The sequence below is a fragment of the Phoca vitulina genome, unplaced genomic scaffold, assembly GCF_004348235.1.
Source record: "Phoca vitulina isolate PV1807 unplaced genomic scaffold, GSC_HSeal_1.0 scaffold117, whole genome shotgun sequence".
NCBI classification, from domain to species: Eukaryota; Metazoa; Chordata; class Mammalia; order Carnivora; family Phocidae; genus Phoca; species Phoca vitulina.
The window spans coordinates 205,300-221,761 of NW_022589820.1; the positions used below are offsets into that span (position 1 = coordinate 205,300).

General features: G+C 42.8%; 1 protein-coding gene across 2 annotated transcripts in view; it reads right to left on the reverse strand.

The window, feature by feature from the left end:
* The window catches only part of CLTCL1 (clathrin heavy chain like 1), a 100,396-nt gene that overhangs the window by 51,799 nt on the left and 32,135 nt on the right, over window positions 1–16,462 (reverse strand). For both annotated transcript variants that reach the window (XM_032398546.1, XM_032398545.1), the window contains exons 4-7: window positions 13,703–13,864; window positions 10,944–11,057; window positions 1,279–1,452; window positions 374–571 (exon numbers count right to left, since the gene is read on the reverse strand). In XM_032398546.1, the coding sequence (XP_032254437.1) occupies window positions 374–571; window positions 1,279–1,452; window positions 10,944–11,057; window positions 13,703–13,864 (648 nt within the window). The remainder of the gene's footprint in view (window positions 1–373; window positions 572–1,278; window positions 1,453–10,943; window positions 11,058–13,702; window positions 13,865–16,462) is intronic.

Genomic DNA, 16,462 nt, shown 5'->3' on the forward strand with positions numbered 1-16,462 from the left:
ATAAATCAAAGAACATGCCCTAAGCAGTACTGTTACACTCCAGATGAGTGGACAAGGTCCAGAGTAGAATGTGACTAAATAAAACACAGTACAACCACTTGATATATAATATAGCTCTGCATTTTCTATGCTAAGAAGCTGGGTGTGAAATACATATGCACATAGATAAGAACTGAGACAGAATTTTTTAAAAATGTTGTTGCAGCAGAATCATGCTTTTCATTGATTTGTCTCATTGTTGTCATGCCACTGGCGCAAAATTTTAAAGCTAATACAACCAACAAAACAGTTAAGATACTCCAACATCAGTAGTGGAATGCTTTTATAATTTATTTCACTCCCAGACTGGCGCACAGCATTTGAGGGCCATTACCTTTGGTGCAGATGCTGCTACTTTGGCGGCTTCCGCATAGCTCCCCTGTGCAAAGAGGGTACTGAATTTTCTCACAAATAACTCCTCCGCCCCAGCCAGGTTGCTACGAATGGCCAAACGCAGACCAAGGTCTGGATTCTGAAGCACATTGGTTGCATAATTCACAATGTTATCTTCCTCGACACAAATGGACAGCACCTATGAAGATCCAACAAGTGAGACTGGCCTAGCCTAGGAAAGTGCTCCATGTACACGTGCTGCCCACACCCCGCCCGCAGGCACTGCAGTACCAGCGGAGTTCCACGGCTCACCCTGCGGACGCCCAGAGCCTGGCTCTAACAGCGACAGGACGTACAGGAGCAAACACCTAATGGCAACACAGCAGAACGTCATGGTCGAGCGACAGCACGGTCAAGTGAGAAAAATACCAAGTTGCTGCACACTGACCAGTGATGCATTCAAGATGACTCTGCCAAATGGCCTATTTGGGTGGGAGAAACTGACAGTTTTTCATCTCAATGTTCTTTTTTTAAAGCACAGATTTCCTTCTTTTACTGTCTTTTTGACTTTAGAAAGGTAATTTAGGTAGCATAGTACCTGCTTTTCAACCCTCCCCAATCAATCTGTGCCTGGCCTGAACATGTTAGTGGTGTGTATCAGAACCACTGCTCCATTGGTAGAAGCTTCGCGCAGGAAGGGAGGTACTCTTCTCAAAATTGATCCTATGTTAAGAATGGTGCTGTCTGAGAGGCAAAGTGATGGTAGGAAGCAGAAGGGAGACATGGGTGTAAGTTGAATAATAGGAGCTAATTATATTTGACCACTTTCCTGAAGAAGGAGGAAAAGTTAAGCTCCAGTCCCCAGTGAATGGAAAAGGTGGGAGATGAACCCTCAAAGTTCCATACCTGTCCCTTTTTGTTGACACCGATAATTCCAGAAGTAGGTTCCTGTGGAGCAGTGACAAAGATCGTGTCAGCACTAATACGGTTCATGTAGATGCACACGCCAGACTCTAGGTCATACAGATGAAGATAGCCATACTTTGTGATCAAGTAAATAACACCATGTTTAGCTCCAATCTATAGAAAGACAGAGAACAACAGGTAGAAAAGTAAGGAGAAGCCAAACAGGACAAAAGAGCTCACAAATGATGGAAGAGGATCTTGAGTTCCTTAGCCCAATAGATCATTTATCACTGGTGGGAGCAGTGTGCTGCTGACATGCGGATCCCAAGTTGATTCCAGTCATACCCACTTGAGAACTAGTTTTAAAGCCAATATTTTCCCTGACTCCTCTCAAATAAAGGTCCAATAAATAAGGCTATTCCATTTGTCTTTCAGGTCTAACTATCCTCTCCCCCACTTCCTTACCAAATCCCTTTAGAAAAAGCTGTGACTTCATAAAATAAGGAGAAAGTTCTGGATAAACTTAAAAAAATTATAAAACCTATAGTAACTTTATTTTTTAACAAGTTTATTTATTTAAGTAATCTCTACACCCCAAGTGGGGCTCGAACTCACAACCCCAAGATCAAGAGTCACATACTCTTCCAACTGAGCCAGCCAGGCACCCCAAACCTATAGTAATTTTAAAAATATGGCAGTAAAAATAGGGGCGCCTGGGTGGCTCAGTCAGTTAAGCAGCTGCCTTTGGCTTAGGTCATAATCCCAGAGTCCCCAGCGGGCTCCCTGCTCAGCGGGGAGTCTGCTTCTCCCTCTGACCCTCCCCCCTCTTGTGCTCTCTCTCTCTCTCTCACTTTCTCTCTCTCAAATAAATGAATAAAATCTTAAAAAAAAAAAAAAGTGAGTACCAGCATAGGAAGAAACAGAAACAAACAGAATTTAACTGAGAACCCTGAAATAGAATCAAACATATATAAGAATTTAACATGAATGAGTAGATATTTCGTATCAGTGGAAAACAGACTTTAACCAGTATAAAATGCTGATATAACCGGCTAGCTATATGGGGATGGGAGATGAGTGTAAAGACCTGGCTCTTTGGGCGCCTGAGTGGCTCAGTCGGTAAAGCATCTGCTTTCAGTTCAGGTCATGATCCCAGGGTCCTGGGATCGAGTCCCACATCGGGCTCCCCCTGCTATGCGGGGAGTCTGCTTCTCCCTCTCCCTCTGCCTGCTGCTCCCCCTTCTGTCAAATAAATAAATAAAATCTTTTTTTTTTTTTAAGATTTTATTTATTTATTTGACAGAGAGAGACACAGTGAGAGAGGGAACACAAGCAGGGGGAGTGGGAAGGGAGAAGCAGGCTTCCCGCGGAGCAGGGAGCCCGATGTGGGGCTCGATCCCAGGACCCCGGGATCACAACCTGAGCCAAAGGCAGATGCTTAACAACTGAGCCACCCAGGCGCCCCAATAAATAAAATCTTCAAAAAAAAAAAAAGAACTGGCTCTTCATCTTATTCTTTAGATCAAAGTAAATTCCAGATGGGTCAAAGATTTTTACATAAAAAGTAAATAAAACTAAGTAAGTAAAAGAAGCAAATATGGGTGAATATTTTTATCACCTTGGGGTATAAAATTCTTTTCAAAACACGATACCAAAGCCACACAAAAACGCAAATCTTCCACAAGGTGGAACACACCACAAATAAACTTTTGCTATGACTAGGGAAAAATATTTATTTGAAACACACTAGGCACTTAGTATCCGAAAACTACACAGAGTTCTTACAAGATAAAGACCCCAAGAGAAAAAAATGCCAAGATCAGGAAGAGGCAATTAACAAGATGTGTATGAGTGGTAAACCCAGCCCATCTTGACAATAATCACAAGAAGGGCATGAACATCACTGGACACAGTCCAGTGTGGTCATGCACATGCCCCTAACCCATAGTTTCACTTGTAGTTTATCCTTGGACTGAGCATTGGACAACAATGCTCCTAGAAATGCTTACTATAAACATAAATACCCAATGGGGGATTCTCTAAATGAGTTAGAGATACCCACAGAACAGATGATACAGACATTAAAATATTATATACATTTATTTATTTATTTATTTATTGCATTTTTTAAAAAATTTTATTATGTTATGTTAGTCACCATACAATACATCATTGGTTTTTGATGTGGTGATCCATGATCCATTGTTTTTGTATAACACCCAGTGCTCCATGCAGTACGTGCCCTCCTTAATACCCATCACCGGGCTAACCAATCCCCCCTCCCCCCTCCCCTCTAAAACCCTGTTTGTTTCTCAGAGTCCATAGTCTCTCATGGTTCATCTCTCCCTCCAATTCCCCCCCTCATTTTTCCCTTCCTTCTCCTAGTGTCCTCCATGCTATTCCTTATGTTCCACAAATAAGTGAAACCATATGATAATTGACTTTCTCTGCTTGACTTATTTCACTTAGCATAATCTCCTCCGGTCCCCTCCATGTTGATGTAAAAGTTGGGTATTCATCTTTTCTGATGGCTGAGTAATATTCCATTGTATATATGGACCACATCTTCTTTATCCATTCATCTGTGGAAGGGCATCTTGGCTCTTTCCACAGTTTGGCTATTGCGGACATTGCTGCTATGAACATTGGGGTGCATATGGCCCTTCTTGTCACTACATCTGTGTCTTTGGGGTAAATACCCAGGAGTGCAATTGCTGGGTCATAGGGTAGCTCTATTTTTAAATTTTTGAGGCACCTCCACACTGTTTTCCAAAGTGGCTGTACCAACTTGCATTCCCACCAACAGTGTAAGAGGGTTCCCCTTTCTCCACAACCTCTCCAACATTTGTTGTTTCTTTCCCTGTCCATTTTTGCCATTCTAACTGGTGTAAGGTGGTATCTCAATGTGGTTTTGATTTGGATTTCCCTGATGGCTAATGATGATGAACATTTTTTCATGTGTCTGTTAGCCATTTGTGTATCTTCTTCAGAGAAGTGTCTTTTCATATCTTCTGCCCACTTTTTGACTTGATTATTTGTTTTTTGGGTGTTGAGTTTGAGAAGTTCTTTATAGATCTTGGATACCAGCCCTTTATCTGTAGTGTCATTTGCAAATATCTTCTCCCATTCTGTGGGTTGCCTCTTTGTTTTGTTGACTGTTTCCTTTGCTGTGCAGAAGCTTTTTATCTTGATGAAGTCCCAAAAGTTCATTTTTGCTTTTGTTTCACTAGCTTTTGGAGATGTATCTTGAAAGAAGCTGCTGTGGGCGATGTCAAAGAGGTTACTGCCTGTGTTCTCCTCTAGGATTTTGATGGATTCCTGTCTCACACTGAGGTCTTCTTCCACTTTGAGTTTATCTTTGTGAATGGTGTTAGAGAATGGTCGAGTTTCATTCTTCTGCATGTGGCTGTCCAATTTTCCCAGCACCATTTATTGAAGAGACTGTCTTTTTTCCATTGCATGTTTTTTCCTGCTTTGTCAAAGATTATTTGACCATAGAGTTGAGGGTCCATATCTGGGTTCTCTATTCTGTTCCATTGGTCTATATGTCTGTTTTTGTGCCAGTACCATGCTGTCTTGGTGATCACAGCTTTGTCATATAGCTTGAAATCGGGCAACGTGATGCCCCCAGCTTTGTTTTTCTTTTTCAACATTTCCTTGGTGATTCGGGGTCTTTTCTGATTCCATACAAATTTTAGGATTGTTTGTTCCAGCACTTTGAAAAATGTCATTGGAATTTTGATCGGGATGGCATTGAAGGTATAGATTGCTCTGGGTAGCATAGACATTTTAACAATGTTTATTCTTCCGATCCATGAGCATGGAATATTTTTCCATCTTTTTGTGTCTTCTTCAATTTCTTTCATGAGTGTTTTGTAGTTCCTAGAGTATAGATCCTTTACCTCTTTGGTTAGGTTTATTCTGAGGTATCTTATGGCTTTTGGTGCTATTGTAAATGGAATCGTTTCTCTAATTTCTCTTTCTACAGTTGCGTTGTTAGTGTATAAGAAAGCAACTGATTTCTGTGCATTGATTTTGTATCCTGCCACATTACTGAATTGCTGGATGAGTTCTAGTAATTTGGGGGTGGAGTCTTTTGGGTTTTCCACATAAAGTAACATGTCATCTGCGAAAAGAGAGAGTTTTTCTTCTTTGCCAATTTGAATACCTTTTATTTCTTTTTGTTGTCTGATTGCTGTTGCTAGGACTTCTAGTACTATGTTGAACAACAGTGGCGAGAGTGGGCATCCTTGACGTGTTCCTGATCTTAAGGGAAAGGCTCTCAGCTTTTTCCCATTGAGGATGATATTTGCTGTGGGTTTTTCATAGATGGATTTTATGAACTTGAGGAATGTTCCCTCTATCCCTATACTCTGGAGAGTTTTAATCAGGAAAGGATGTTGTATTTTGTCAAATGCTTTTTCTGCATCAATTGAGAGGACCATATGGTTCTTCTCCCTCCTCTTATTAATGTGTTCTATCACATTGATTGATTTGCGAATGTTGAACCACCCTTGCATCCCGGGGATAAATCCCACTTGGTCGTGGTGGATGATCCTTTTAATGTATTGTTGGATCCTATTAGCTAGGATTTTGTTGAGGATTTTGGAATCCATATTCATCAGGGATATCGGTCTGAAATTCTCCGTTTTGATGGGGTCTTTGCCTGGTTTGGGGCTTAAGGTAATGCTGGCCTCATAGAATGAGTTTGGAAGTTTTCTTTCTGTTTCTATTTTTTGAAACAGCTTCAGCAGAATAGGTATTATTTCTTCTTTGAATGTTTGGTAGAATTCCCCAGGGAATCCATCAGGCCCTGGACTCTTGTTTTTTGGGAGGTTTTTGATCACTGCTTCAATCTCGTTACTGGTTATTGGCCTATTCAGGTTGTCAATTTCTTCCTGTTTCAGTCTTGGCAGCTTATAGGTTTCCAGGAAGGCCTCCATTTCATCCGGATTGCTCAGTTTATTGGCATATAGTTGTTGATAATAATTTCTAATAATTGTTTCTATTTCCTTGGTGTTAGTCGTGATCTCTCCCCTTTCATTCATAATTTTATTAATTTGGGTCCTTTCTCTTTTCTCTTGGATAAGTCTGGCCAGTGGTTTATCGATCTTATTAATTCTTTCAAAGAACCAACTTCTATTTTCGTTGATCTGATCTACTGTGTTTCTGGTTTCTAATTCATTGATTTCTGCTCTAATTTTAATTATTTCTCTTCTAGTGCGTGGCTTAGGTGTCCTTTGTTGCTTTTTCTCCAGTTCTTTAAGGTGTAGAGTTAGTTGGTGAATTCGGGATTTTTCTATTTTTTTGAGTGAGGCTTGGATGGCTATGTATTTACCCCTTAGGACCGCCTTTGCAGTATCCCATAGGTTTTGGACCGCTGTGTTTTCATTCTCATTGATTTCCATGAATTGTTTAAGTTCTTCTTTGATTTCCTGGTTGACCCAAACATTCTTGAGCAGAGTGGTCTTTAGCTTCCAAGTGTTTGAATTTCTGCCAAATTTTTTCTTGTGATTGAGTTCCAGTTTTAGAGCATTGTGGTCTGAGAATATGCAGGGAATAATCTCAATCTTTTGGTATCGGTTGAGACCTGATTTGTGACCCAGTATATGGTCTATTCTGGAGAAAGTTCCATTGTGCGCTCGAGAAGAATGAGTATTCTGTTGTTTTAGGGTGGAATGTTCTGTAAATATCTATGAGGTCCATCTGGTCCAATGTATCATTCAAAGCTTTTGTTTCCTTGTTGATTTTCTGCTTAGATGATCTCTCCATTGCTGAGAGTAGAGTATTGAGGTCTCCTACAATTAACGTATTGTTACCAATATGACTCTTTATTTTGGTTAACAGTTGGCTTATGTAGATGGCTGCTCCCATGTTGGGGGCATAGATATTACAATTGTTAGATCTTCTTGTTGGATAGACCCTTTAAGAATGATATAGTGTCCTTCTGTGTCTCTTATTACAGACTTTAGTTTAAAATCTAATTTGTCTGATATAAGAATTGCTACCCCAGCTTTCTTTTGAGGTCCGCTGGCATGGAAGATGGATCTCCATCCCTTCACTTTCAGTCTGGATGTATCTTTAGGTTCAAAATGAGTCTCTTGTAGACAGCATATGGATGGGTCCTGTCTTTTTATCCAATCTGCAACCCTGTGCCGTTTTATAGGAGTGTTTAGGCCATTCACGTTGAGAGTGATTATTGAAAGATATCAATTAATTGTCATCATGGTGCCTGTGAAGATGTTGTTTTTATAGATTGTCCCTGTAAATTTCTGTTGTAGATCACTCTTGGGGTCTTTCTCCTTTTATAGAACCCCCCTTAATATTTCTTGCAGGGCTGGCTTAGTGGTCACATACTCTTTCAGCTTCTGCCGGTCGTGGAAGTTCTGCATCTCTCCATCCATTCTAAATGAAAGTCTTGCCGGGTAAAGTATTCTTGGCTGCATGTTCTTCTCATTTAGTACCCTGAATATGTCTTGCCAGGCCTTTCTGGCTTGCCAGGTCTCTGTGGATAGGTCTGACATTATCCTGATGTTCCTCCCTCTGTACGTAAGGAATCTCTTCCCCCTAACTGCCCTTAAGATGGTTTCCTTGGTTCTAAGATTTGCAAGTTTTACTATTACATGCCGGGGTGTTGGCCTGTTTTCCTTGATCTTGGGAGGGGTCCTCTCTGCCTCTAGGACTCGAATGTTTGTTTCATTCCCCAGATTAGGGAAGTTCTCAGCTACAATTTGCTCAAATACATCTTCTAGTCCTCTCTCTCCACTCCCTCCAGGATTCCAATTATTCTGACATTGGAATGCTTCATGGTGTCACTTATTTCTCTGATTCTATTTTCATGGATTCTGAGTTGTTTTTCCCTGGCCTCCTCTTTTCCCTTTTTATCTATTATATTGTCTTCCAGGTCGCTTATTCTCTCTTCTGCCTCAGTTACCCTAGCTGTTAGATTATCTAGATTGGATTGGATCTCATTGATAGCATTTTTAAGTTCTGCCAATTCCCCTTTTATTTCTGCCCTTAGAGACTCTATGTTGCCATTAATTGATTTCTCCATTCTAGCCATTGTCTTCACAATTGCTAGCCTGAATTCCGTCTCCGACATCTTGGTTATATCTGCATCCATTTGTAAATCTGCAGCATAAGTCATAATCTCTGAATCTTTTCTATATTGGGGGCTCCTCCTCCTAGTCATTCTGTTGATGGGTGTTTGAGGGAATGTACAGAGTCCAAATTATTGACCAGAACCCAAGCAAGATGCACCTGTTTTCTTGGGACCTTAGGGTTGCTGGCCTCTTGTTTTCCCAGACTGTCTTCTGCAGGAGGGGCCTGCCGCGGTGTTACTCAGGCAACCCTGTTTGGGCGGTGTTGCCCTGCGCCCCTGTGGCGGGGGATGGGCTCAGCGGGAATCAGTTTTTGGGGCTTTTGTTCTCTGGCAGCTTTCCCTGGCAGCTTTCCGCGTCTCTTCCGAGAGTCAGAGCAGAAGAGACCGTTTCCAACCCTCCGCCTCAGAGCAGAGAGACCTCAGTCTGTTCTTCAGTGAGCTAGCCAGGGCGCACTGTCTCCGTTTCTGTCCGTGCTGCTATAAACTGCAGCGTCCTGGGTTGTGCGCCCCTCCGCAGCGCTCCCAGTCCTGCCTCCAGGTCAGGGCACATCTCTGCCCTTTGAGCTTCTAAAACCGCCAGCCACTCCCAGTTTGCGCGCACACGACCCCACCGCTCCGGGATTCTGCCCCGGGGGCTGCCCTAGAATCCTTTCCCCACCGCTACCGGTCTGCGAGTCTGTGCCCCGTCTGCAGCGTGCGAGGCTGTTCCTCACCAGGGGTGTAGGATCCCCATGGCCAGCCACCCTCCCGCTGCCGTTTATCCTCTGATATCTGCCCGCAGAATCACGGCTCCCCACTTCGTACCTCAAAACCAATCGCCTACGATATTCTGTTTGTAGATATCCAGATCTTCTTACATCTCAGGCTGGTTTCGTGGGTGCTCAGGGTGGTCTGGTCTTGTTTGCATTTTCTTATCCAGAGCCGATGAACAATTCAAGAAACCTTGTCTCCAGTCCTGACATGAAGATGACATTGTGCCAAAAGTGCCTGCTGCTTTCTCTGAATGCTGACGTCCTGTGACAAGGCGCATCACTAACTCAGATGCTGATGTCCCAAACTTTGGTTCTCATGGAGCCAGAGCAGAGAAGTGCTGTCAGGTGGGGATAAGTAGGCACCTCCGACCTATGGCCTGCACACCTGCACTGTCTGTGCCAGGGGACAAGGGACACCCCTCTGAAGTTGGAGACTGTGTGTGGTCCTTATATGCACTCTTCCCGGGGAACAAGGGAAACCCTGAAATGTCCACAACCCATCCCACAAAAGGTCAGGTGAGCGGGCGCACTGGAGTTCATGTGTCTCAGGGTACAGCCAGCTGATGGACATCAGGCAGAAGAGACCCGCTGGGAACTCCACAGGTAAACCCTCCCTTCACATGCCCCACCTCCGCATCCAGGGCTATTATATACATTTAATTGGTATGGGACGGTCTATGACACAGTTAGAGAAGGTCATAAAGCTGAAGGCCAGTGCCAAGCCATTTCATAAGACTCTATTTGTGGGACGCCTGGGTGGCTCAGTTGGTTAAGTGTCTGCCTTTGGCTCAGATCGTGGTTCCAGGGTCCTGGAATCGAGTCCTGCATCAGGCTCCTTGCTCAGTGGGGAGCCTGCTTCTCCCTCTGCCTGCTGCTCCCCCTGCTTGTTCTTGCTCTGTCTCTGACAAATAAATAAAATTAAAAAAAAAAAAGACTCTATTTATATATATCTTCATAAATGCATGCATATGAAGATACTTCGAAAGGGGCAGTCACAGTTATCAGTAGGGTAGGATTTCAGTTGCTATTTAATTCTATTGTTATGTTTACTGATACTATTTGAAATTTATGGGCAACATGTATTTCTCTAAGACAGAAAAAAGCCAATTTCACTTTGTGGAAAAAAATGCATTTGATCACATACCTTTATATTTCTAGAAATCAAGCTTAAAAAATTACCATTTAAAAAAAAACAATTAGAAAGGAAATCATCAAGTATTGTCAGATATTTGAGAACAGAAAAAAAGCAAATAGCTAAGCCATCCTACAATTATGGTACATCCCTAAAAATAAATGGTTACTTCTCAAAATATTAACAAAGGATGTCATACCTTATGTCATACCAAATGCCTATGATGTACTGAGCAAAAGAGTAAAAAGGGAGAGTAGATTTATGATCTTACAAATATAATATGATCCCAATTTTGTTCAGAAAGTGTACCTAACTTTTTAAATATGACAAGTAGTGAGATCTTTGATATATTTTATATCTAACTGGTTCAGCTACAGAGATTGTTTTCTTCTTTATATTTCTGTACTACAGTGAACATCTAATCTTTTATAATAAAAAGGAAAAGGCCTGGGACTTTGGTATGTGAGCTGGACAAAGTCCCTGTTTGTAGAAAAGAGTGCTCCTTTCCAGAGAATGTTAAGATAGCATGAGCTAGAACATGAGCATCGACGTTTTCTTCTCCATGTTCTAATATATCTATTCAGGCATCTTCTGAAGCACAGGAACCTGCTACCTGCTGTTCCCCTCCCCCCCCGATCCATATTTGTTCTAACTCATGTAGTGGGCAGCACATTCATACCTGCATAGCCACTGGGAAATCAGTCTGAGCCTCTGGAGGGAAAAACACATCCACAGCTTTCTTTACAAAAGGCTGGTTTCCTGCTGCAGGCTGTCCGACTTCAATTATGTGCAACTAGAGAAGAGATATAAGTCAATCCAAGTAAACATATTAGTGGCAGACTGATGCTAACCAATGCCCAGTGGTAAGCAGAGCCACAGCCCATGCTTTGTAGGGCTAATTTTAAAACTTACATTCAAACAAAACAAGACAGTCTCTTGGTTGGAGTGCTCATGCTATTCACTACCCTGCTGCCCACCATCAAGGACACAGGAAAAACCAACACCAGAAACCTGAGCAACATTTAGTTCCAGCATGTTGGCCGAGTCACTTCTCCCCTCTCTGGGCTTTAGTGTAGAAGCCCATGAAACAAGGGGCTCTCCTGGACATGGCTCAGGCTAACACAAATCTGTTAGCAGACAAGATCTTGTAACTGAATGCCAAACTCACAAGACAGTCGATTGTGCCAAAGGCCTGAGAGTTTCTCAAGGTTATGCTTGGGGGGGGTGAGGTGCATCAGAATCTTTGGAGAATCAGGAAGAATGAGAGTGGATAAGGGCCTCCATCCCTGCTTTTATCAGAACACCTTCAAGTTCCTCTCATCCAATGAAAATGTACCAAAGCTAAAACAAGTCTGGAAAAAATCAGGAGGGGTGAATCAGAGACACAAAACAAGGGTTGGGTGGGGGGGTGTGTCCAGCAGAAGAAACTGACGATTGTACACTTAGAGAATAGTTTGGATTTGGCCTGGCAGAGAGGAAGGGGGAAACACCAAAGAGGCTTGAGGTAAGCAGAGAGATGGGCTAGAAGGGGAGGGCTGATGTAACAAGCGAGCAGGGGCCACTGCGAGTTAAGATGCAGGGACACTAGGGGCACCTGGGTGGCTCAGTTGGTTGAGCGACTGCCTTTGGCTCAGGTCATGATCCTGGAGTCCCAGGATCAAGTCCCGCATCAGGCTCCCTGCTCGGTGGGGAGTCTGCTTCTCCCTCTGACCCTCCCCCCTCTCATGCTCTCTCTCTATATCATTCTCTCTCAAATAAATAAATAAAATCTTAAAATATATATATATAAGATGCAGGGAGACTAAAACTCCTAGCATACAGGCACTTTAAGAGAAATGGTAGTTTGGGAAAATTCTTTTTGAGGGGTGGGGTGGGTCTGAGGATCTAATAAATGACTATTCTCTAACCCAAATATGAGTAACAAGGGCCTCATCTGCCACAGATGTGAGACCTGCTAGCGGATGGACAGTGGCAACAGAACAGAATGGAGCTCAAGAACCGTGGTTTCTTGCTTGGGAGTTGGGAAGGATGTTGGCACTATCAACAGAAGTGGGGGCATGGGTAAGGAAGCCAGGCTTCTTTGGGAGGTGGTGGGAGAAGGGCGCAACTATGGACAAGTGGTACCTGCCTGTGAGAAAGGAACAAGGAACTGGAGTCCAGACAAAACTCAGATCCACATGAGGAGACTACTGAGCCATTCCCATAAGTGCAGCTGGGCTGGATTGCAAGGGGCACAGGCTGAGAAAACTAGTGAAGGGAACCACACCTGCCACTGTGGTAGGGGAAGTGAGATTCAACCACAAAACGAGGCAGCACTTGGGAAGACTGCTGTGGGGGTCCCCGCCATGGAAGACCATTCCTAGCCACAGCTCTACCCTGAGGGGACCTGCCTGCCTCACAGCTGAGTCCAGGAGATAAGTGGGCACACCTGTCTTACAGGGGGCTTGTTCTGGTGTGCTCTTCTTCACAGGGAGCTCGGTGGGACAGGTTCTGCCCTTGCAAGGATGCCTGTGGCTGCCCGGCTCTGTGACAAGGCGGAAAGCCTCAGTCTAAAGTGATAGGGTAGAGCAAGCTCTTTGTGCAGGCTGATATTTTTGCCTGACTCCTCTATTTTTCTACTGGTTCTCAAGGAGGGCATGATGTATATTACACAGGAGACCAAAGTATCCAATTAAGAATATTTAAGATGAGGAAGTTTGGGACCACATACTGATTTAGTGTTCTTCTTTGGGGAACACTTCAGGGCTAGTGACGAACTCAAAATAATGATTTCATGAAGTATTTCTGACAAGAGTATACTAAGATAAGGACCATGTTTTAGGGAGGCCACTCTTCAGGTGAATGATGCAACCCTGGAACCGCAGGTCTCCCCAACATCCTGAACTCTTATACCTCACATCTCTGCCCATGGCAGCCCTGCCAAACAGATGCTAGCCATGTGCTCGAGCCTAATAAAACTCAACCTGCTCCCAGAGCATGGCCTCCTCTCTGCAGCTCCCCTGGGGTCCCACCCCAACCTCACCACCTGGCCAGAACCACATAGGACTCACACCTTAGGTTAGGATAGCATGCACTGGTTCTTTCACAGCTGTTGCCTCCATGAGACTGCTGAGAGCAGAAACCACGTGTGCCTAGCCCATGCTCAACAGACTCTCAACGAGGATTTTTAGGGCAAAGGGACCAATTAATTGGTAGCTGACCTCACATTACTGATCTTACAAAGACTGGCTGTGAAACCACCAACATGACAATAGGTGAGTTGTTCTAAATACTGTTAAGAGCCTTCATTTACATGAAGCACCTGCAGGCCGTTGCCCACTCCCAATTATAAACTGGTTTTGAAATGCTGGCTAAGTAGCTACCAATTTACACTTGTACAGACTCCTAACACTGACTCAGGACATTTTTCTGAGGGAGAAGACAAAGTGGAGAGCTTACCTTGCCCCCTGCGGGACTACGTACAGCAAAGCAGAAAAGAGTGGCAGGCTTGGCATTCCCCTCACTCTTGAACTCTGCAAAAGCAGCAGCATGGCCTTCTATGGGTTGTGAAACCTTCCTGTCCACAGAGTAGAGCTGCATTGCGCCAACTACACGGTTTTGCTAAGACAAGACATTTTGCAATGAAAGAAAGAAAAGAGAGGATATAAATTGTTAAAACAAATGTTTCTAAAATGAAAGTCTCATACGTTGATATAGTTTCTCTAATAAAAAAACAAGCCTATTAGATATTAACGACACGATATAACTCTAAATTTGATGTGGAAACATGGCTGCAAACACCAGGGAAAAAAATGAGACTACAAAACAGTAAGAGAGATGGTCCCAATTTGTTAAACGTAAAGTGTGTGTATACACATAGGTATGCATTTATACATATGTCTGTGTATATGTGTAACTGTACATTCAATGTTTGTATATGTAAATCTATATATACATACATTCTATGCATACACATAAATATTCATATAAAGTAAGTCTTGGGAAGAAAAACTCTAAAGTGTTAAGAGTAGTTTAATCAGGAGGAAGAGATTATGGGCTAATTTTGATAATTGGGTTTTCTGAAGTTTATAAATAGCAAAAATTATATTTAATAAACCCCAATAAGGCTACTATCTTTTATAAAACATAGAACTTACATTTTCTAGCAAAGAATTTCAATGTATTTGTATCCGATGTCAAATGCTCAAAAAACTAAGAGACGTTTACAACTAAATGAGACATGACAGCATCACAGCTCAAGCTCCTAGAATTCAACAATCAAATCGCCACCCCAGCCGAATGAGCCCCCATGCAGTCTGTGGGTAAATTCAGATCCTCAGTGTATCTGCCACCTACCCCCACTCCTTAAAAAGGGAAACAAAGGCTTCAACATTTTTCTTTTTAAAGAACCTGTCCTTTATACTTTTGTACTGCAGAGACTTATGTTGAAGTACTATGCAAAGTACCAATTCATGCTACAACGTGGATGAACCTTGAAAACATGTGAAGTGAAAGAAGCCATTCACAAATGGATATATGAAATATCCAGAATAGGGAAATCCAGAGAGACAAGAGTAGACCAGTGGTTGCCAAGGGCTGGAAGGAGGGAGAAATAGGGAAGCAACTGGTAGACAAATGTGTGCACTCTAACAGAAGAATGAACAAGAAAATTTTTAAGTAAGAGTAAGGACAGGACAAGACACTCCCTCCCAGGTGAGGATGGGAAGATTGGAGACAATATAGAGACAGTACCTTTGAGTCCCAATGCTAGAGAAGACTAAAGCCAAGAGGTGGGCATAGCGAACATCTGAGATCAAGACTGAGACCTGGACTCCTGCACTGCCTGTCCTCATGAACCCACCCAGAGGCTACATGTCTAGCCTTGGGCCAGGGATCTGCTTCTGAGCTTTAAGGCTCCTGCCTGGTAAAGTCCACCTCGCAGGGGTGCTGAGTGTTGTGTGCTTTGGGAAAGGGCATATTGAGGACTGTAGCTGACAAAGACTCAATGCAAAAATGCTTCCTTTTGTGCCAGGCACCATGCAAGGGGCTAAGGATAAGGAAAATGAATGTGACCCAGACCCTTAAGGACACATGATAAGGGTTTCTGGCAAGGAAGCAGTAGAGGGTGCTAAGTGTTATGGCCCAGGATAGAGTAAGATGCTGTGACTCAGCTCTCTCAGTCTGGTGAGCCAGAAAGGTTTCCTGGTGACAGGTAAGCTGGAGTAGGAGGTCACAAGGTGAAAAGGAAAAGCTGTTTCTAAGGGGAAACATTTGCAAACGCTTAGACAGGAAACATTTGCAAACGCTTAGACAGGAGGTTGCAAACTCTGGCCTGTGGGCCAAAATCCACCCTCCATGTTCTCCTCCTGTCTCCTTTTTGTTGAGATGACATTCACATAACCTAAAACTACCCATTTTAAAGGATTCAATTCAGTGGCATTTAGAACATTCACAATGTTGTGCATATATCACCTCTGTGTAGTTTCAAAACATTTTCATCATCTAAAAAAATCCATTTTTTTATGTGCCATTAAAAGTTAGTCCCCATCTCCCTGCCCCCCAGCCCCTGGCAACCACCAGTCTTTGTCTCTACGGATTTACCAAATATTTCATATAAATGGAATCAAAATATGTGGCCTTTTGTGTCTGACTTGTTTCACTCAGTGAGGTTTTCCAGGTTTATCCATGTTGTAGCCTGTTTCAGTACTTCATTCTTTTTTAGGGCTGAGTGATATTTCATTTTATGTATAAATCACATTTTGTTTATCCATTCATCCAGTGGTGAACATTTGGGTTGTTTTCATCTTTTAGCTGTTACAAATTATGCTACTATGAACATTTGTGCGCAAGTTTTTGTATGGGTGTGTTTTCATAATTTTTCTTGGATAGATGCCTGGAGGTGGAATTGCTAGGTCAAATGGTAACTTTACGTTAAATTTTTTGAGGAATCATCAATCTATTTTCCACAGGAGCTGAACCATTTTACATTCCCACTGACATACAAGGATTCCAGTAACTCTGCACCCTTGCCAATACTCATTATTTCCCATTAAAAAAAATTACAACCATCCCAATGGGTGGTACCTCATTGTGGTTTTGATTTGCAATTCCCCAGTGACTAATGATGTTGAACACCTTTTCATGTGCTTGTCGGCTATTTGTATATCTCTGGATAAATGTTCAAGTCTTTTTGCCCATTTTCTAATTGGGACATCTTTT